Consider the following 22,558-nt stretch of genomic DNA (forward strand, 5'->3'; position numbering starts at 1 on the left):
CCAAAGGAAGCTGGGGATTCTAGAAGGCAGAAGGAAGGTGTGCTTTCAAGGCAAGAGCAACAGTCTGTGCAAAAACTTAGAGACAAGAGAAGTCTAGGTGTGAGATTCAGTAAGAAAGTCAGTTCTGACTTTGCCTGGTTTATAGGATGTGCTGACAAATGTTTGTGCATTGACTAACTGTACTGCAGCACGCACGTGCGCGCGCACGTGTGTGTGTGTGTGTGTGTGTGTGTGTGTGTGTGTGTGTGTGTGTGAAAGGAAGCAATGCATAACAAAGTTGGAAAGGTAAAATGAAGTTAGATGGCAGAGGGCTTAAAATCCTAAAAGGGGAGATTCTATTTGATCCTAAGGTAAATAGAAAGCATATTGGTAAGGTTTCAGAGGAGAGTAAAAACATAAGGCAGGCCCCAAAGATGTCATTTCTCCAGGCTACTTAATAATTCTTTTGAAGTTTATAAACAATCTTTCTCTAGAATTTATGTAAAGATGCCTTTTCTCCCTTATTCTGCTCCATGGTTTCATGTCCCAACTCCAACATGTTAGAGTTTATCAAGGAAACAGAGAGTACAATTACAAAGTTTTACTGCTATAAGAGACTTTGGAGATCAACTCATCTAATCCCTCCCCACCCAGTTTACAGATAAGGAAATTCATGGATAAAGAGATAAGGTGATTTGATCATGAACTAGCAGAATGGCATCAGGCACCCAAATCTGAAGTTTTCAAAGTCCAGCAATTTTGCTGTTACACTAGACTGTCCCTTGAAAGAATGATCTCTGCTCCCATAAGGCTGAGCAGGGGAAGAAAAGCATGCAGTAAAACTATAAAGCCCAGATGATTTAGGTGAGGGCAGTAGTCAACTGGAGAAATTGAAGAGGAAATCTCTTGCTACAGAGAAGAGCCAAGAACTCTGAGGAAGGAGAATGACAAAAAAAGACAGCAGCTGTGGGTCATGGATAATCATTTCTTTATTATTTTATTTTATTTTATTTTTCCAGTTACATGCAAAGATACTTTTCAACATTCATCCATTTGCAGGTTTAGAAGTTCCACATTTTTTTACCACCTTCTCTTCTCTCCACCCTCCCCATGACTGCAAATAATCTGGTAAAAGTTGTATATGTACCATCGTGTTTACATAATTCCATTTTAGTCATGTAAAAGAGGAAACAGAAATAAGGAGGGAGGGGGGAACCATGAGAAAGAAAGAAAAAACATACAATAAGTTATAAAAAGTGAACATTATATGCTTTGCTCTGAATTCAGACTCCACCTTTTTTTGTTTTTCTCCTGGATGTGGATGGCATTTTCGTGGAAAATCATTTAAGAAAGACCTACATGAATAGATTCTTTTCTGGGTCTTTTTTTTCATTTTTTTTCTTTTTCTTTTCTGGGTCTTAAAGAACCCCAGGAAACTTATATTATAGTATTTTCAGGGCTAATGGTTATCTATTTATCAGTTTGAATTTTATTTTTTAAAGATACAATCTCTCATTTTCTCTTTCTCAATCTCTCTCTCTCTCTCTCTCTCTCTCTCTCTCTCTCTCTCTCTCTCACACACACACACACACACACACTCTGTCTCTCCCTGTCTCCCTCTGTCTCTCCATCTCCACCCTCCCATGCCTTTCCCTTCCCCTCCCAGATATAATATGAGTCTATTGCAAGCTTTTTCAACAGAACACTGAGGGAAATGCTCTAATGTTTCTAAGTTGTATAGATGCTTAGGAAACTACCTGACAGGAAAGAAGAATGAATCCCTTCCTTGTAGGAGAGGGAGTAATCACTAGTTATCAGTCAGCCTGCATTTATTAAGTCCTATTATGTATCAGGAACTTTGCTGAAGAAAGGTGAGAATACATGCAAATAAGGACTTGGAAACAAGTTACATCCAATTTAAGTTGGAGGTGATCAAAAGAGAGGACATTAGCATTAAGGGAGGGATCAGCCTCTGGATTCATTGGTTCAGTGTAAGTAAGCAAACCTCAGGAGTACTGGGATGAGAGCTCAATTCTAATCCATTAACATGGGAAAGTACAGCAAGAAAGGTACACATTGTGATGGAATTTTAAAGGAGGGGAAAAAGGGGATAATGGATTGTAAGGAGTTGATATCATGTGCTCTCTCCCAATAGACTGTAAGCTCCCTAAAGTCAAGGACTTTTGTCTTTCTTTCTTTCTATTCCCAGCACTAAGGAAGGTAGTGTATGCATTAAACAGAACAGAGGGGTGGAGAGGAAGAGAAAACAGGTTATTCAATGTAGAAGGAGGTAAGATCAAAAGCATAGAAATAGGAAATTATATGGCAGGCTCAGGAAATCACAAGAACTTGAGTTTGTCCAAATCAATGTCTTAAGGAGAATGAGGAAAAATTAAACTGGAAAAAGTACATTAGTAATGAATCAATGAGGGATGACTTACAAACAAAACAATACAGCAGTGTAGGATAATTTAAAAACAAAACAATACAGCAGGGGTGGCTAGGTGGTGCAGTGGATAGAGCACCAGCCCTGGAATCAATTAGGAGGACCTGAGTTCAAATCCAACCTCATGCACTTAATAATTACCTAGCTGTGTGACCTTGGGCAAGTCACTTAACTCTATTGCCTTAAATAAAGAAATAAAAATAAAAATAAAAACATTCCATGCCTCTAAAGAAAGATTGATTTTCTTCAAAAATTTTCATCTGAACATTTTTAATGAATGCTATTCTCAGTGTTATACAGTGGAAAGAGCACTGGATTTGGGGGTCAAGTCAGACCTTTACTGTATAACCCTAATCAATTAATTGAATCTATCTACATCTCAGTTTCCGTTGTTATTAACTGGAGATGATAATAATAGTATCTACTTCACAATGTGACTATAAAAGAAGAAAATACATTTACAATACTTTTGTAAACTTCAATACATTATGTCAGTTGGACCAATTATTATAATTCCAATTCATCAGTCAAAAAATAAGTCAAAGCCATAACAATAAAAAAGGAAAATGCTACAAGGTTAATTCTGACCAGCTATCCTGATCAAACTATCAAAGGGATACTTTACAAAGCAGGATAGAATAAAATTCAAATACAGATATGGAACAAAAGCAAAGTTTGTCTTGAGAAACAAAAATCTAGAATGTCAAGGAAAATAATATAATGACATGGTAATAAAAAAGATTATTAGTTCTAGACAACAAAATATGTTATGGACAACAGTCACAAAAGCCATTTGGTATTTGTACAATTTATCAATAGAACAAACTAGGCAAGGGATTATAATAAATGATGGAACTCAATTAACCAGTTTTTGATAAAAGATAAAAATGTATTTTTAAAAAAGAAAGATAGGCCAAAGATTTTTAACTATAAATTTTTAAAAAGTAAAATAAGAACTCTTCTAAAGTATATGTAATATTAGGAAACAATAATTAAATGATCAATAAAGGGGCATATTGTATTGTCAGTTAGGACAAAGCAAATAATATCAGAAAAATAACTATTTGAACAAATTCTCCAAATAACTACTAAAGAAATGAAAATTAAAAACAATTCTGAGGTTTTATCTCGCATCCATCAAAATTGTTGAAACTGATAAAAAATGAAAATAATAAATATTGATGGGGTAATAGGAAAATGGAAACTTTGATATGCTATTGGTGGATGGATTCAACTATCCTGGAAAACAATTTCAAATTCTGCACAATATAATAAAGTATGTATATATATATATATATATATATATATATATATATATATATACACACACACATACATACACACACACACACACACACACACACACACACACATACATATATGCTTTTTGACCCAGGAATAATAAATGTTTACTGATTAACTGAATGAATACCACTTTCTATACCCTAAAGATAGCAAAGAAAAAGTGAAAGGTCTTACATGTACAAAAATATTTATAGATGATCATTTCTGTGATGGCAAAAGAAACCCACCCAGGGAATTAAGGGAATGCCCATCCATTTCGGAATAACTGAAGAAACTGAGACAAAAGAAGGTTTCAAAAGGACATAGAAAAACTTGTATCAACTGATGTGGAATGAAGTCAGAAGAAACAAAAGAACAATTTCCAATATAACATCAATTTGCAAAACTGAACGATTCTAAAAGTCTTAAGGATTCTGATTAACTAAATTATATCAATCACAATTCCAGAGATTAACAAAGAATACTGAACATCAATATTCTTGATGACAGAGAGATTAAGAATTAATATATAAAATAAGAAATACATTATTTGACATAATAAATATGAAATTTTATTTTGTTTGATTGTACTTAAGTGATGGAGGACTGACTTTCTCCTTCCTTCCTTCCTTCCTCCTCTCCTTTCCTCCTTCTTTCTCTTTTTACTTTCTTCCCCTTCTCTCCCTCCTTTCCTTCTTCCCATCTCTCCTTTTCTTCCCTCCTTCCTTCTTTCCCTCCCTCCCAGGGAAGAGGAAAGAGAAAAAAATGAATGCTTCAAAATTGAAAAAATTATATAGATATACAGTTAAAAATAAAGTGTTGATATAAAAAATGGAAAACAAAAGATTTGCTCAAAAGAAGCTGCCAGTAATTTCAGATGAGCAATGTCTCACCCTATTTTGATTTACATTTTCTTACACATATTTGTCTTTCCCATTTCCATCACATATTCTTTAAGACAAATAAATTTGAAAGTTATTCCTAGATGTGGAGCAAAACTCAATGCTAAAATAAACTCTAACTATTGAAGTCAATATATTATAAAAACGATGACATTCTCAACTTTCTCCTCTACCCATAGAGAAATTTTTCTGGTGTTATTAGTTCTCTGTTTATTTCAAAGACGGTAACAATGTTTACTGCTCTTGCATCTTATATCTTTGAGAGACATGGAAGTAGGAAAACAAATCGTTGGTTGAATAGCTTACCTTCACAAGACAGGCCATGGGAAGTAACTCCAGAGAGGCTCTCCCGGCACACATTACAAAAGGTGGGTCGAGCATGGGAGCAGGCATACCAGTTATGCATCCCTGAGAAATGTTCCACATTAAACTGTGCTGCCTAGTAAAGGAGGAGTTAAGACAAATTTTCAGGTACTAAATATGATCATTGATATAATTAGGGGGTAGACAAGCATATGTGTGTGTGTGTGTGTACATTTACATATATATAAAAAATTAAGTTTAAAAGTGATAGATATTAAAAACTATGGTATATTCTTTTAAATTCTATATGCAAATACAAATATTATATATATATATATATATATATATATATATATATACATAACAAAATTCAGAAATGCCATATCCAAACGAATTTATTTTAATCTAAAACTCAGGACTCTAGTGACTGTTAATTTTGGAATAGCAACATGATACATATGGAAAAGATTTTATTTTACCTCATAAAGTTCCCTTGACTGTACAGACTTCAGTAAACTGATCCAGTCTTCCATCTCTTTTCTGTTTTCAGCACACAATACTAGTCTCCTGAATGGGGTGATGATCTGAAAGAGATTTCTCAACTTAATGATTCCAAATAATAAAGAAGAAATTATAATATCTGATAAAGCAAATCTATTTTCCATCTCTTTTTCATTCCTTGGTGATGAAAACAAAAGTACTCTAATAAACATACATAAGATTTAATCTCAAACCATAATGCAGTGCTTAAAATATAAAACTTCTATGGGGGAGGGGGGAATTACCTTTATTCTTGATTCTAAGGAGTCTCTCTTTTTTAGGTACATTATTATTTGTCATAGCATTTTGAATTTGATCTCAATTTGAGAAGCAAAAAAAATTTTTTTTTATCAAACTTCAAAACAATACTGAAGCAACTATAAACTTTCTAAAGAATTACATTATGAATGACCTCAAGAATAAATTGTAATAAAGGGAGAAAATAACAAGGATATCAAGTTTGTTTAATATTTCATTTCTATTGAATTTACCAAAGCAATAAGTTGGGCTATAAATGAAATAGTATTGTGTAGCAAAGTTATGTCTGGTCCCTATTGGATTTGGACTTTAAGCAGTGGTTTAATTTTGTGGAAATTAAAGCCCTGAAGATCAAGTGGGAGAAAAAATAGGGAAAAGAAAAGTCTTTCAGCTACTCTGAGTAAAAAAAAAATCATGTATTTCCAAAATTACTGAAAAATAGCATATAATTTTTCTTGGTTCATTATTACAAAGACAAACAAACCATATTGAGAAATGTCAAACCTTATGACACAATGTGTGCAACTTTGTAAGGAACTGAGATTCTTGAACCTTGAACTTCACTTAGAAATTCAAAATTTATCAATTTCAAATACAGAACCATGTATGTGTGAAGGAAAAACAATTAAAAACAGGGAAAATAATTATAATCTAACTAAAATTGTCTTTAAATAGTCATCTAAAATAATCAATTAAAATTAAAAGTACATTAATTTATATAAGCAATTATGACTTCTGTCAAAAAACTTTCCATAGCCATAAATTTATTTCATATTTCATACCTCATTCTCAGATAAAATAAAACTAACATTTTAAATGACATTTTCCCATTAATTCATGACAGAAGAAAAAACAAAATAAAACTAATAATCATAAAAAATTTACATTTACCTTTAAAGTGGAGAGAGAAAGAGAGAGATCCAATTAGTCTCAACCACTCACACAGTCCCTATTGAACTTTCTCTGTTGTTGATTTGGACTCTGCAGTACCTCATTGAAGCTCAGTTCCACTTAAATATATCTGCCCAGACTTTCAAGTACATCAGGCTACCAGTCACATGGGCAAGTAGCTCAAACCTTTCAGCTTCGGTCATTTTTTTTTTAACTGCATATGGAATTGAAAGATATTTCACTTTGGTCTTTCCATCAGTTTTCTACTACTCTCTTTTGATAGAACTCATTAACAGTTGGTCTCTCCTCTTCCTGAATAAATAGTTAATGCAAAGAGCAAGGCTTTTCTCATTACTTAGGAGCCAAATGGATCCTTTATTACTTGAAAATGCTTTGGCTTTTTTTTTTCTGGGAGGGTTCATCAAATGAAACAGAGAGAAGCCAGTAAATCATAATATACTCCTGGCTCTGGGAGCCAGCAGAGTGATCCAGAAATCTCTACACTTCACTGAACTTACTGATATTACAAGAACAAATACCTCCAAAAGCATGTATTTCTCTTTATCCCATATGACATCATTATAAGAATTCTCTCTGTTAAATAGCAAGATAGACATTCATCATATAATTAAACCAAAATATTCATGTTTTTCTTCTCAACTTTTGTATTCTGTTGGTGGAATTCTAGCTAAAGTATATGTAAGGATAAAGTTTTAATCAGTTTTCTTCCCTTTGTTGCTAAAAAGCCATTTTTAAAAGATGAAAAGATTAGAGAGAAAATGTATCTCTCTAAAGTCGATCAATCAACAGGCATTCAAAAAGTAGTTACTATGTGACAGGTATTGCCTATGTGATGGAGAAACAAATATATTAGATGAGAATAACCCTCCACCCAGTTTTGGAAGGATACTCTCATCTATTGTATTTGTTTCTCTTATTTAGGAGAGTTACAGTCTTAGAGATCAAATGTTCAAATGTCTTTCAGTAATAAGATGATTATACATATATAAATCTCCATATTCTCATGAAATAAAAAGTATATTTAATTCACCTTTCAAAATCAACCCTTGTAAAAATAGTGATATATAAAAGACAAATTTTGAACAACTTTTGTGCATATAAAAATACATTTTCTAAAGTTAAAGGCATTTTTCTGCATTATAAATACTAGACAAATCAATGTTTTGCCCTTACAAAGTATTACCCAGGAATAACAAGACATAAGAAATATCCTTTATTCCCTGCTACTACCTCCTTTTGGAATTTCTTATCATTTCCTCTCTTTTCCCTTCCTAGGTTACTGACAGGATTCACTACCTTTATCAACCTCTACTTCTAACCAAACACTAATTCCTTTCTCACTGTCCTTTCAAGATCCAAAGTGAAGGCTGTGGTAGTATGGGGGGGGGGGCGGAATAGTGAAGGAGAGAGGAGATGAGGAGAGAGAACCATAATACTCTCATTTGTCTCAGTTTAACTCTAATCTCCAGTTTAACTCTCTAAAGACCTGGGATCTCTTTTTCACCTTCGAGTTCAAGGCCAATTCAAAGGAAGGAAAGTCTAGGCTACCTGGGGGGGTGATTTTCCTCTGAAATGTAGAAATTTATTTTCTGTCTTGTCTGTGCAGAGATTCATCATTTAGTAGATCTTTCTTCCTCTGTACCCTCCCCAGAGTCAAAAGTTATAACAGAGAGATAAAGGGAAGAGGTTTAGAAGGTAGTATTTTTTATTTCTCATGGGTTTTCCTTTTATTAGTACCAAACCTAAGTATATTCATAAAACCCTTAGGAAATATCAAAAGAGCTGTTTCCAAGACTACAAGGGTGGGGAGAAACCCTCATCAAAAACTGTAGCAACAGATGAAGAAAAGACAGACAGTGATTAATTACAGGTGAGGATAAATGTCCTGAGAAGACAGGTTCTTATCCCCAGCATTGTGAACGCCTTCCTGTCATTCCCCTTCACCTTCCCAATTTCCCAGTCTCCCCCACCCTTTCCCCCAATCCCAGTGTCCAACAGGTGAGGGAATTGAAAAAGTAAGAGTTCCACTTCCCCTGAGTGATTTGGGAGAGATGCATTCTGAGTTAAGAATTCGGAATACATTTTTCATAGAAACCTTGTTACACAGGGCAATTAGAATCCACAAAACTACTGGTACAGTACTAGCCACACTGCAGAGGAGCCTAAGAACCTAACCATTAGCCTCTGGGAAAAATGACTTTTAAGTTCCAAACAGCTGACCACAAGTAAGATAAAGACTAGCTTTTATTCTGTTTTCAGGGCTAGTAGTAGTACCCTGGTTAACAAATACCCTAAGAATAGGTTAGTTTCCCTTAAGAAGTTAAATTATAAAAAAGGAAGGCTACCTATGTTCATAGACAGGGACAAAAACAACTTAGTCTGTATGAACACATGACAAAAATACAAAGATCTTAAGGTTTATCTTCTGTTCTCATCTTCTTTTCTTTATGTACCCATTACCCCAGCTCAGTGTAGAGACTATCTTTTTCATCCATCCAGCAGCCCAGCCCCTTCTCCCTCAAATTCATTCTAAACAAAATCAACAAAGATTGAACAATAACTCATTGATGTTTTTGATAGATTACATTTAAAGGGAAAATCAAATGTTAAACTATAAGTTAAAGTCAAGTCAACCTAGGCTTATTAAATAACTACTATGTGCCAAGTCAACTGGGGCAGCTAAGTAATATATTGAATAGAATTCTGGGTCTGCAGTCAGGAAGACTCTTCTTCCTGAGTTCAAATTTGGCCTTAGACACATAATAGATGTGGGACCTGGGCAAGCCACATAACACTCCATTTCCTCATCAGTAAAGTAAGCTGGAGAGGAACTACTTTCAGTATCTTTGCCAAGGAAACCTCAAATGGTGTCATGAAGAGTCAGAAATGACTGAAAGATAACTGATAGACAATATGTAATAGGCTCTGAGCTTTGCTGGGGATAGAAGAGCAGAAACTAGTTCCTGTTTTCAAGGAGTTCACAATCTAATATGCAAAACAACAAGGAAACAACTATGTTCAGACAAGCTATAGAAGCAGGACACATTAGAAATAATCTCAGAAGGAAAGCACTAGGCTTAAGGGGAAGTGAAAAGAATTCTTGGAAAGTGGGATTTAATTGGTACTTAAGAAGCCAGGAAATTCAGGAGATGAAGATGAAGTAGAGAAGTACTTCAGGAAGAGGGGACAGTCAGTGAAAATTCCCAGTCAGGAGATGGATCCTCTTGCTCCAGGAATGGCAAGGTCATTGTCTCTGTCACAGCAGACTTAGGGATAAGTAAGCAAGGGACGGGGAAAGGTAATAAATAGATTGGAAAGACAAACAGAGGCTTTCATATTTGATCCTGGTAATAATAGGGAGCCATTAGAATTTATTGAGTAGGTATATTTGGTGGTGCTGAAAGGATTTTTCCTTTGTTTCCCATCTCTGGAGGAACTTAAAAATCATATAACCCTTCCTTATTTTATCTCATGGCAATAACAGAATCATAAATTTAGGGTCCAGAGTGAAGGTCCATCCAAAGAAATAACCATAAAATAGGGTCATTCCATTTTCTATTTAGATTTTTCTCAGAGACTTCTTAAGTCTATTTTGGGAAGATGTAGTCAATGGCAGTGGCAGTGTGTTTTTAACAGGATCTGGGACCCACTTTAAGCTAGCAACAAGTCTACTTTCTCTTCAGACTTCCCATTCCTTTCAACAAATACTTTAAGAGTATTAAGTGTTCACGACAGGCTAGATAGTGTGTGTGTGTGTGTGTGTGTGTGTGTGTGTGTGTGTGTGTGTGCATGTGTGTGGGTGCCTGTGCTAAGGCAGGAGTAGTAAAGATAAAGGAAATCCATTCTATTCTAAAGGAGCTTATATATCCCGATTGTATTTTAATCACAGGTACCTTATGTACCCTTACCTTATTCACAAAACTACTACAAGTTCCAATCCCTCCCCCCAAAAAACTTCTTGTGTCCTTATATATCTGAAATGATTTTAATATATAAATGATTTTTCATCTTGTAAACCTCCTTCTTATCTGTGAGCTTGGAATCCACACTGATCCTTCCTAAGAGGGAAGGAAGGAAAGAAAAGCATTTATGAAAAATCTCTTCTCTAACATTTAATCCTTACAATAAATCTGGGAAGTTGATGCTGTTATTATCCTCATTTTACATTGAGGATACTGAAGCAGAAAAAAGTTAAGTGACTTGCTTACAGTCATAGGTATGGAGATTTTGAGATTACATTTGAATTCCAGTGTTCTTGACTGAAAACACTGCAGTGGACTATAGTCACTACACTATTTAGGGAGATCAGTACCTCTAATTAAGAAGTTTCGGACAAAGAAACTTGTCCCTGAGACAGTCTCTTTGTTATCCTACCATGCTTTGAGTACCACTGGTTTATATGAATTAATCCTTGTTTTTCAAGTTGTTCTAAGTCTGGTTAGTGTAAGGCGTGACACTAGTACATAAAACAGGTAAAAGACCATCTGGCATGACAGACCAAATTCTGTGTTAAAATAATACTACACTCACAGCTTCAAATGAACAAAGACAAAATAACTCAGATATGAAAGACAATTTATAGCTTGAGAAAGGAAGAATTCTGATTCCACACTGATTTTCTGTTCAGAAATACAAAATCTCTACAAAAATCTAAATATTTCCCAATATGAAAATAGTACCTGAACTGCTTAATTTGTAAAAACACAAGGGGAATTGACTGGCTTTTTGGGGGGACTGTTAGAATAAGGGAAAAGAGGAATTTAATTCTGGAAATCTATTAACTAGTATTTATGAAGCACCTACTATGAGCCGGGGACAAGCATGGATATTATCAACAAAATTGTTCCTAATTTAAAAATTACAAGAAATGAAGACAAATATGATGATAAGTGAGTCTTTGGGGGAGGGGAAAACAATAAATTAGTGATTACAGTAAAGATGTAGGATTTGTTAGCCAAACACTTAGAGAAAAATATTTTATTCCATGGAATTCTTAGAAGATCCTGACTAATACCAAATAAAATGGGTAAAACCAAAGCTTATGACCATAGGGGACAGTAAGAAGCTCAATTCTCACTGCATGGAGTTCAAAGAACTAAAATATTAAAAAAAAAACCAGATGATTATCTAACATACCTTTGTTGTCCAGTGAAGGAGAACCTTTGAAGTCTAGTAAGAATTCTAAGGCTTAACAATTCTTACTGTAAAAGAAATTCTTATTTCTATTATAATTTTCCTTATATCTGACCATTTAAGGCTGGTTTACCTCTGAAATGTTGCAAATCATCTTACTCTTTTTATCTGTAATTAATAGAAAGCATATATATATATATACATATATATATATATATATATACTAGTTATATATGTAATTCTTTAAGATTTGCAAAGGGAAAGATTTTACACACTTTCTCCTCATAGTATTCAGTTGGTAGGTGCAATTATTTTCCCATTCTACAAACAAAAAAAACAGAAGTGGTGAAATATCAAATAACTTGCCCAAAGTCATTCAGCTAAAATGTGACTGAAACCAAATTTTAATAACAACAATAATAATTATTATTATTATAATTATTATAATTATATAGGTCTTACTATGTGATAGGCACTATGCTAAGTGCTTTACAATTATTTTATTATGTAATCTTCAAAAGAATTCTAAGAGACAGGTCCTATTATAATTCCCATTAAAGCAGATATAGAAAATTAAATATTGAGCTATTACCTGTGAGCCAAGCACTAGAGATAAAAAGAATTAATGAAAGCTCCTGCCTTCAACCCCAGGAGCTTACATTCTAACAGGGGAGATAATATGTATATCTATAATTACATATGAGATACAGAAAAAGAAAATATAAGGTAACCTAGGAGAGGAAGGCATGGAGAACAAGATCAGGAAAGGTCTCCTAGAATTATCAACTGTCCAGACTTAATAATCTCAAAAACTTGAACTTTCTTCATAAAATCTATATCCTACTCTTAAGATTATTTATTACTCCTTCAATATTTTCTTTTTTTTTTTGGATTGGAAACTACAACAAAATACAAGGCCACAATAAAATGCCATCACAAATTTTAAGGGATCTTCCTGACTATAATAAAGGGACTCCCACTTCTATATTTCACAAGATTTATTTTGACATCTTCCTCTCCCTTCTGAGTGAAGCATAAGATTTCCCTTAAGTTTAGAAAATGTTAGGTCTGTCCTAGGAAAATGGTAATGTAAGCATTCTTGATCAATAAGAAACACCACTTTTTCTCTGCCCTTCCAAGCATGACAGAAATATCTTAGGCCCTCAGAATTCATCTAGCCCAATATGCTAGCTAAAGCACAGCATCCCATCTGGAATACCCCAATGAATAGACATCTCTTCTTCATTTAGGATCTGCAACATAGAAGCAATACCAACAATACTTTTTTTATGGTTTTAATTGTTAGCTATTCCCTATTTTGAAAAAAAAAAAAAAACTTCTTTCCTGTCCCTTTAACCTATTCACCCTAATTTTAGCCTTCTTAGACTAAGTTGAAAATAAAAAAAGCTCATGTTGAATAATGCAGAGATGAAACAGTTTAATACTTTGCTTTGGTAACAGGGGGTAGGGGTCCAGTTAGTCACTAAGGTGCATTTGTGGAATCAGTGCTAAAAATGACCTTTGAGTTCATTTCAACTTTTTATTCATATAAGAACCTCCTCTTTACATTCTGTAAAAATCAGATTTGAATTTTTCCAGTGACAGAGAATTAATTGCCTATTAAGGCCATCATCCTTTTCCATGGTAGAAAAACTAATTTATATGGAAGTTGATTCTTATAAGAGTAAAAAAAACCCAACAAAATAAATTGTCACCATTACCTACATGTTGACCTTAAAAATATTTGAAGACAGTTACCACATTCCCACAAGTCTTTTCTTCCTCAATTCCTCTATTTCATCATCATATGAGAATGATTTCAATTCTCCTCACCACTCTGAGTCATTTTCTTCTGGACAAAATCCAGTTTGTCAATGCTTCTCCTAAAGAGTTTATTGAATTAAATTAAAATGAGTACCAAGTTGTACTCTAGCCAATGCAAAGAATAGTGTAGGTATTTCCTTATTCTACTGTATTCAACTTAACAAGCAGATAGTAAACATTTACTATGTGCCAGACACTATACTAAGCACTCCCTTGACTTCAAAAAGGTTGTATTCTGTACAGAAATAAATAAGCACAAGAGTGATAGAAAATGAATATTTATGGGGCACTAATAACACTGAGAATCAAGAAAGACCTCATGGAGGTGGTGGCATTTAAACAGAGCCTTGAAGGAAACCCCAAGATGTGGAGATGAGGAGCTAGTATATTCCAGAAATGCTGGATAGCCTATGCAAAAGCCTTAAATGAGATGAAATGTCATGAATAGGAAATAGCAAGTAGGTGGATCTGGGGGAGCAATGTGTAATTTGTCTGGAAAGATAGGGGAGAACCTGATTATAAAAGATGTTAAATACAAAAGAGGAGTCTCCATATATCTTAGAGGCAATAAGGAGCCACTAATGCTTCTTGAGCAGAGAAGTAACATAGAACTGTGCTTCAGGAATATAAATTTGGCAACTGTATGTAGGATGGAACTGGAGAGGGGTGTGTCAGACTGCAGTTAGACCATTTTGAAGACAATGACAATAATATAGGGAACTGAGGGGTGTTGAACTGGTAAGATTGTGTTATAAATGGAGAATTCTTCACATAAGACAACATTATTATGTTAATAACTCTGAACTCTGCTAGCTAAGGAATCTATTAACCAGCTACAATTCAGTAAACAAGTCCAGGGGGTCAAGGACAAGATGGTAATAGACTCCAGTCCAGGGACTGGAATATGAAGTCAGGCCATTCTTCTTGGCAAATAACAAAGTTCTGTCCAATCCCTGACAATGCTACTTAAAACTATCTAAAGAATGTAAAATTTTCAGTCTATTCAGATCATTTTGGCTCTTATCTACTATTCACTGGCAGTTATGGCTAATGGTCCTATTTGGCTATAGGTGATGATCTCTTGAAAGCCTCTCTATCATTTTTTCTTTTGGCTGACTGGCATTTCCCATGAAACAATGAGGCTGAAGAACAGCTAGCTGATCTATGGCAGCCTTTATGTAATGAAGACTAGGAAGTTCATCTTTCTTATCCCTCTTACTATCACAAAGCAGACCCTCAAAGTAAAAGAGAAGGCACATGAATTAGCAGGAAGGCATTGGCAATGCTATTTATTTAGTGCTATTCCTGATTAGTACATAAACTAAGGGCTTCTGTATGTTGAACTTTTAATACTATATTTTCTAGGTACAAATTTTTTGTTGTTATTTAGTCATTTCAGTCATGTCCTACTAGTTGGTGACCCCATTTGAGATTTTCTTGGCAAAGATATTGGAGTGGTCTGCCATTTCCTTCTCAAGCTCATTTTACAAATGAGGAAATGGGCAGATGGAATGAACTGATTTGCCCAGGTTCACACAGTTACTAAGTGTCTGAGACCAGATTGAAATTCAGGAAGATGAGTCTTCCTGATTCCAGAACTGGCATTCTATTCACACCTACTTGTCCTCCTAGGGTCAAAACTTATAAATACAAATGACAGAGAAAATAATAAATAAGCTGAACTTGATATAAATGATACTTTGCTAATTACTTGGAAATGATGAAATATTGTCACTTATGACAATAATAAGAACATTTGCTAATATTGAAAATTAAAGAGTTTGTGTATGTATGTATTATCTAATCATAAGATAGAAAAGTAGCCTACCTTATAAGGAACAAATCAAAATATCCATCTTCAGATGTTACTTAAATATCCCCAATTTTAGGAAAGACTACACCCAAATTATCCTACACATGTGCCATTTCATGTTCCTTATAATATCTGAAAATTAAGTACAAAGTGAACTAATTATTTCATATTATAAATAAGGAAATAGGGTATAGGAACTGGACCTCTGCTACAATTAGTACAAGACTGACAGCTCTCTAATGACAGTTATCAGAGAGCAAGTATGTCAGGCAGTATTTGAATCTTAACCATTCTGATCAGCTCTCAAATGAGGTGATAAGAATGTCCAACATAATGAAGTAAAGCCACATAGAACAAAATCACACTCGTTGTTTTAAATAAAAACCTCCACACACCAGTTGCATATGCAAACACATACAGAAAATTAAAATGTCAATTCAAAACCATGACCTGTTTTACATTATAACTAAGTCCTTTATTTTCCTTTATGCTTCACACTCCAAATAATTTACTAATATTTATCAATTGCTGAATTAACTTATTATGACTATGGCTGAAAATGATAAACTAGTCTCAGATAAGAAGAGGCAATGAAAGGGCAGAAGAAATCCTTGAGGTAGAAATTGAAACATTACAAAGAATGTATCATTAGATTTTTTATTTCAATTTCCTTAATTATAATTCTAGGACTTAATCACTAATTTTTTCTATTTTGATATTGTGATGATTTTGCAATTTTTAAATATATCACATAAATAAAATATGATAAATAGAATTTAAATTCTAGTATCTGGTTTTGGGGGAATTAGTCTCACAGTCTCTTGTACCAGTAGAAATGTTTTCTTATGGTATCTTACAAATAAAATTACTTTTAAATAGGTTTCTAAGATCTTTTTTAAAAAAAATCTTATTTACTCCTCAACATTTATTAAGCACCTGCTGTGTTGCTAGGCACTGTGCTAAATACTTAGAATGAAAAATTTAAGAGTGTAAGCTATCAAATTGCTTGCAATCTGAAAAAGACAACATGCAAATACCTATTGTACAAAAAAGATAGAGAAGATCAATTGAAGATCCTCTTAGAGGGAAGAATCTAAGATTAAGGAGGAAGAGAAAAGGCTCCAAGAAGGAGGGGCTTTGGCTGAACTTGAAAGGCATTTTTAAGTAGAAAATTCAAAAATATTTAGACATCATGAGAGTAAAACAAAAACATTTTGAATTTGAAAAAGATATCAAGTCTTCTAAAGTGGTAGAAGCCATGATGAAATTAACTGAAAAACATTGACTGTGCTTAATAAGAATCAAACTTTCAATATTAAACTGTGAATGCAAATACAAAAGCAAAGTCCTTGCCTTCAAGAAGTTTACAATCTAAAATGGGAAAATGTATCCAAAAAGGTATTAGCCAGGGAGGGGAAATAAGAATGGGGAGTAGAAGCTATCTGAAAACACAACACAGTGATATGCTACAATAAGCCAATGAAATGTTTGTTGGAGTGAACACTTCTCTACTTTTCCTATGTATCTTTTTATCCAACTACTACACTAAGTCAAAGTCTTAAATATATTCACATAATATATCTGTAAATAGAAAAGTGCATTTGAATTCCTGTTCAGGTCATGCTTTTGAAAGTTTCTCTTCCATACAGGATACTCAGGTTTCTGCTTTGAAAGGGATGGACCATGAGGAAAACTGGGGAGGCTGACAGTGAAGTCCCTGAAAAAGCAATGAAATACTCTTGCTGGCTATCTGGTTGTCCTCTACTCCATTCCAGGAATTTCGATAAACTTTGCAACTGGCTTGAAGATCTATTTTAAAATTCTCCTTGGGGGTCCAGCAATTGAGTGTAGGGACTCTTATTTTAGCAGACATCACACCTACAAATCACGTTTTGTGTGTGATGACAGTGTACATTATGCCAAGAAAGACAAAGAATTGTTCTTTTTCAGGACAGCCAAATATGATGGTGATAAACAAAGTCAGAATTAAAAGTCAACTTAATTTAAGACAGAATGCATTCTCTGAAGCTTTTGCACTCCCCCAAATCTAAATATACATTATAATTATATTATCTTAATGTTACAATGAGATTGGTGATTCACTCAGCAGTCTTCATGAAATTTCCAATTTGCTTCCTTATAATCACACTATGTAGTCTTCCATATTATAATCAACTAATATTTATGACAGACAGTAACTTTTCTTAAAAATAACTCAATAATAAGTCTAACCATGATTAGAAATTAGATAGCTTCATGTAATTTAGTGACAATGGAAAAAATAGAATAAATTCAACACATAACACTGTTGGGAGTGGATGGGTGCTGTCTCTTATTTCTAAGCACCTTTTGTTATATCATATGTATATAAGTAAATGCAAAGTAATAGGGCTCCAATCTATCTTCCCAGACTGGTTTTACACTACTAATGCTAATATGCGCTATTCACTGTCCCATCTATTGCTTCCAAAAGGCCTAGTATTTCATCTCTACCTCTGGGCTATTGACTCTTGGCCTGTGCCTCTTAGATTCATTCAGTGTCACTTTCTGCAAGAGGTTTTTCAAATTTCTTGCAATATATTTTGCATGGATTGTCATCTATCACCAGCTGTACTTCTTTTGAATGGCCTCTTCATCATCTCCCTGTGCAAGCTACCTTTGCTCTGACCCTAGTTTTTCAGCTTCTATTCCTGGATTGTTTTCCCAATTAGATCATAAGCTTACATAATAGCAGGGAGTGTCTCAGCCTTTATGTGGATTTGTATGCCTACTGCTTAACACAATGCCAAGCACATATTAAGCATCTAATAAATGTTGATACTACTACCTGTACTCCGATTAATCAAAGAAAGACAAAAAAGATCCTATATGCATAAAAATATTTACAGCAGTTCTTTTATAGTATCAAGGACCTGGAAATTAGGAGGTACCATCAACTGGGGAATGACTGAATAAATTAGGCTATAAGAATCTATAAAAGGGAAAGTTTCAGATAAATCTAGGAAGACTTGTGTGAACTTGTGTGAATGCTGTAGAAACAAACAACACTGAAAGACATTAAGAGCTCTATCAATGTGATATCAGTCATGATTCTAGAGGAACAAGGATAAACCATCCTACCCACTTCCTGGCAGAGAGGTGATGAACTAAATATGCAAACGGATATACATTTTTGGATATGAACAACAAAGGAATTTGTTATCCTTGACTTTACATATTTGTTACAAGTGTTCTTATTTGTCTTTTGTTTCCCCTCTATTTGGGAAGGGGTAGAAGAAGAGAAAACAAATGTTTGTTAATTGAAAAAAAAATTAAATAAAAATTAACAAATAGCTTTTTAAAAGCCCTGATGTGTTTATTCTCAAGAAAAAGGAGAATAGACGTTTTGTGTTCAGTCTCAGATAATACAACTGGGGAAAAGCTAAGGATGGGATAGAAGATGCAGTGCAAAAGAAGATAGATTGATTTTTTTTTAATTTAAATTTATTTTTTATTAAAGGTATTATTTGAGTTTTACATTTTTCCCCCAATCTTGCTTCCCTCCCCCTCCCTAATAGATTGAATTTTAATGTCAGACTTTTTATAATAATTCTAGCTATACTAAAATAGAATAAACTTCCTGAGAAATCTAAATCCTGTAGCTATTTAAGACAAGAAGTCGGGGATATTGTAGAGGGTTTTCCTATTCAAGTATAAGTTAAACTAGGTAACTGCTACAATCCCTCCCAATTCTAAGATTCTTTTATTTTGTGACTACAAAACTGACATTCTCCCTACATATCAAATTAGAAGACTAAAGGAGATTGCAACTAAATAGAAGAATGGTCCACAGTATTTTGGAGAAGCAATAAAGGACCCTAATAGTGTTGGTTTTGCAATCCATCTTAAAGTAACAAGAAACATTTTAAGGCACTTGGACATGTCTTTTTGCAATATCTATAATGGAAATTTGTAAAAAGACTACCATAAAGATAATTGAATGTTATGTGCCATTATTTACACTATAAAGGATAAAGGTTAGAGAAATTCCTCTGAATTAAATCAACATATCTTGATTTCTTATTGATTTTGGCACAAAGTTGGCACATAGAAAGGATGTGGAAAATATACCAAAAAAAGAAAAAAAGGAGTAAACAGGCTACATATATATTATATATAATATATATTTGAAGAAATGAATATTATATATAATATTCATTTCTTCAAAAAGAAAGCATTGGGAGGAATTGGATAGGCCTAGCACCAAATAACATCATAAAAATCCAACAGATTACATAATAACAGTGTGATTTTTCCCATGAAGGTAATAATTTTGAAATCAAGTATCTATGTTCAATCAGTCCATTGACTTCTAAGGGCAAAGATCAAAATCAACATCAAATAATGAAAGAATAATGTTAGAAGAATGATGGAGGTCATGAGTATGTGTGTGAACAGTTTCGACCAGACCTATTTAAATAAAGTTATTGATTTTTTTGTACAAAAATATTCATAGCAGCCCTGTTTGTGGTGGCAAAGAATTGGAGATCAAGCTAAATGTCCTTCAATTGGGGAATGGCTTAGCAAACTGTGGTATATGTGTGTCATGGAATACTATTGTTCTATTAGAAACCAGGAGGGGCAGGAATTCAGGGAAACCTGGGGGGATTTGCATGAGCTGATGCTGAGGGAGATGAACAGAACCAGAAAAACACTATACACCCTAACAGCAACATGGGAGCGATGATCAGCCTTGATGGACCTGCTCATTCCATCAGTGCAACAATCAGGGACAATTTTAGGTATCTGCGATGGAGAATACCATCTGTATCCAGATAAAGAGCTGTGGAGTTTGAACAAAGTTTAAGGACTAATTGCCTTTAATTTAGGGAAAAAAAAACAGATATCAATGTCTGATCTTGTTATCTCTCTCTCTTTTTTTTTAAGTTTTTGTAAGGCAAATGGGGTTAAGTGGCTTGCCCAAGGCCACACAGCTAGGTGATTATTAAGTGTCTGAGAGGAGATTTGAACCCAGATACTCCTGACTCCAGGGCCTGTGCTTTATCCACTGCAACACCTAGCAGCCCCATCTTGTTATCTCTTATCTTATTGCTTCTTCCTTAAGAATATGATTTCTCTCTCATCACACTCAGTTTGGATCAATGTACAACATAGAAACAAAGAGTGACAGATTGCTTTCCCTGGTGGTGGTGGGGAGTAAGATTGGGGAAAAACTGTAAAACTCAAATAAAATCTTTAATAAAAGAAAAAAGGAACAAAAAAAGTTATTGTTTTTTTAAGGGAAATGTATAGAAAAGAAAACATTGATACAGATCATTACCAGTCCCTAGGTAAGGAAGTTTAACTACTCAAATGTTCTAAGGAGCAGGCCAAAAAGGTCAAGAAATAATCACACTAGACAAACATTTTATCTCCTTGCCAAATGGAAAGATGGAAACAAAGGATGACACTAATTTAAAATATAAATTTACAAAGGATGATGATGGGAAATTATAAACAATTTTAGCTCATAAAATAAGAACAGGATAAGGGAAACCAAGCTTATAAGTAGCTTGGTGAGATGAATAATAATGAAACAATAAATCATTTTATATAGTGCTTTAAATTTACAAAGTGCTTTATATAGCTCATTTGATCTTCACAGCAATCGTTTGTAGTAGATGTTACTATTATACCTATTTTACAGATGATTAAATAAAAGCTAAGAAAAATTGTATGATCTCTCAAAGGTCATATAGTTAATATGAGGGGTAAGAGTGAAACCTAAGTGGTCCTTATTCCAAATTCAGTATTCAACTGAACTCAACAGGATTCAATTCAACTCAATAGAGAAAATATTTAAGTATGAAAATTAGGAGGATGAGAAATGAACTGAAATTAGGAGATCTGGGCTTGAATCTCAGATTTTATTTTATCTTAATATCTATTTTGGAAAAATGCAAAGGATAAAGACATATGGTTGAATGGACAGGTCACAAAACTAGCTTATAAGAATATACTTGGACAAACATTGCAGATAGATGACAAATCAGGAAACAAAATTCAATAGAAAAAAGAGAAGAAGCTGAACTGTACATGGAAAATTACTCCATGACTTTTAATAAATCAAGGATCTTCAAAAAACAAAAGCCTCCATTTCTTTTGGTGATTGTAAATATGAGTTAGAGAAGAATTAAGGTTGTGGGTCCCTTCAAAGAAAAATGGAGAATACATAACAGACATAAATTAATAGTGAAGCATTTCATACAGAAAATATGAAAGATATCATGAAAGAAATATATGACCTGCAAAAAACTGGAAAGTCCATAAGTTTCATTGGTATCAATATAACATCAGTGGATAGGAAGAGCCTCAGTTCATTGATTTCAAACTCTATAGAAGATATACATGAAAAATTTGCATCCGCTAAAGAGATATACATGGCTCCCAATATACTCTCTCTGATGGGTACCCATTGATCATAAAAAAAATTTGCCTAGACTATATTGGTAATGAAAAATAATTTCAATAACTCTGTAAACAGGGTGATTTTTCTTCAAAGGACTTTAATATTTTAAAATATCTTGGATCATCAAACCTAATCAATACATAAAACTAAAATTTTAAGAGTTAACAAAAATTTGGGGTCATTTAGTCTGCCTCTATCTATTTTATAGCTGAGGTCTAGCATCAATTGATTTGTCCTATAATTCTTCCAATCATATCAAAATTCTGGGAACAAAATATTCATAATACTTATACAGAGTTTGGTATATCTTTAAATAATTATACTGATTATCCTGTACATGAGAATTTATGTTCCATTTCAATATTAATGACAATGAAAAGGATCACAATAAACTGATCAATTATTTAAATAGACTATCACATAGTCTTCCATTATAATTGAGCAGTAGATAAGCAGTAGTTAATAGAAATTTTAAGAATATTACCATTACAGTTAATATTTTCAGTTTGCAATAAATAGATTGGAAAAAATGCATTAGCATCATTCCCTTGGCACAAACTCTTTTTGTTTAATAACAGTAAATTGTTGTGCACAAGATACAATTGGCAATTTCAAAGCAAAGAAATAATTTTCTTTGTATTCATCACCCCAAAGTTGAAATATATTCCAAAAACTGTATTTTCCATTACACTTGAATAACAAGAGATTAGAAAATA

At 33.6% G+C, this 22,558-nt stretch overlaps 1 protein-coding gene across 7 annotated transcripts in view; it reads right to left on the reverse strand.

The window, feature by feature from the left end:
- DGKH (diacylglycerol kinase eta) overlaps window positions 1–22,558 on the reverse strand; it is a 308,050-nt gene that overhangs the window by 78,778 nt on the left and 206,714 nt on the right. For all 7 annotated transcript variants that reach the window (XM_074191736.1, XM_074191737.1, XM_074191735.1 and 4 more), the window contains 2 exons: window positions 5,394–5,498; window positions 4,918–5,050 (listed from right to left, as the gene is read on the reverse strand). In XM_074191736.1, coding sequence (XP_074047837.1) covers window positions 4,918–5,050; window positions 5,394–5,498 — 238 coding nt within the window. The remainder of the gene's footprint in view (window positions 1–4,917; window positions 5,051–5,393; window positions 5,499–22,558) is intronic.

This window comes from Macrotis lagotis, chromosome 6 (genome assembly GCF_037893015.1).
Source record: "Macrotis lagotis isolate mMagLag1 chromosome 6, bilby.v1.9.chrom.fasta, whole genome shotgun sequence".
In the NCBI taxonomy this organism is placed as follows: Eukaryota; Metazoa; Chordata; class Mammalia; order Peramelemorphia; family Peramelidae; genus Macrotis; species Macrotis lagotis.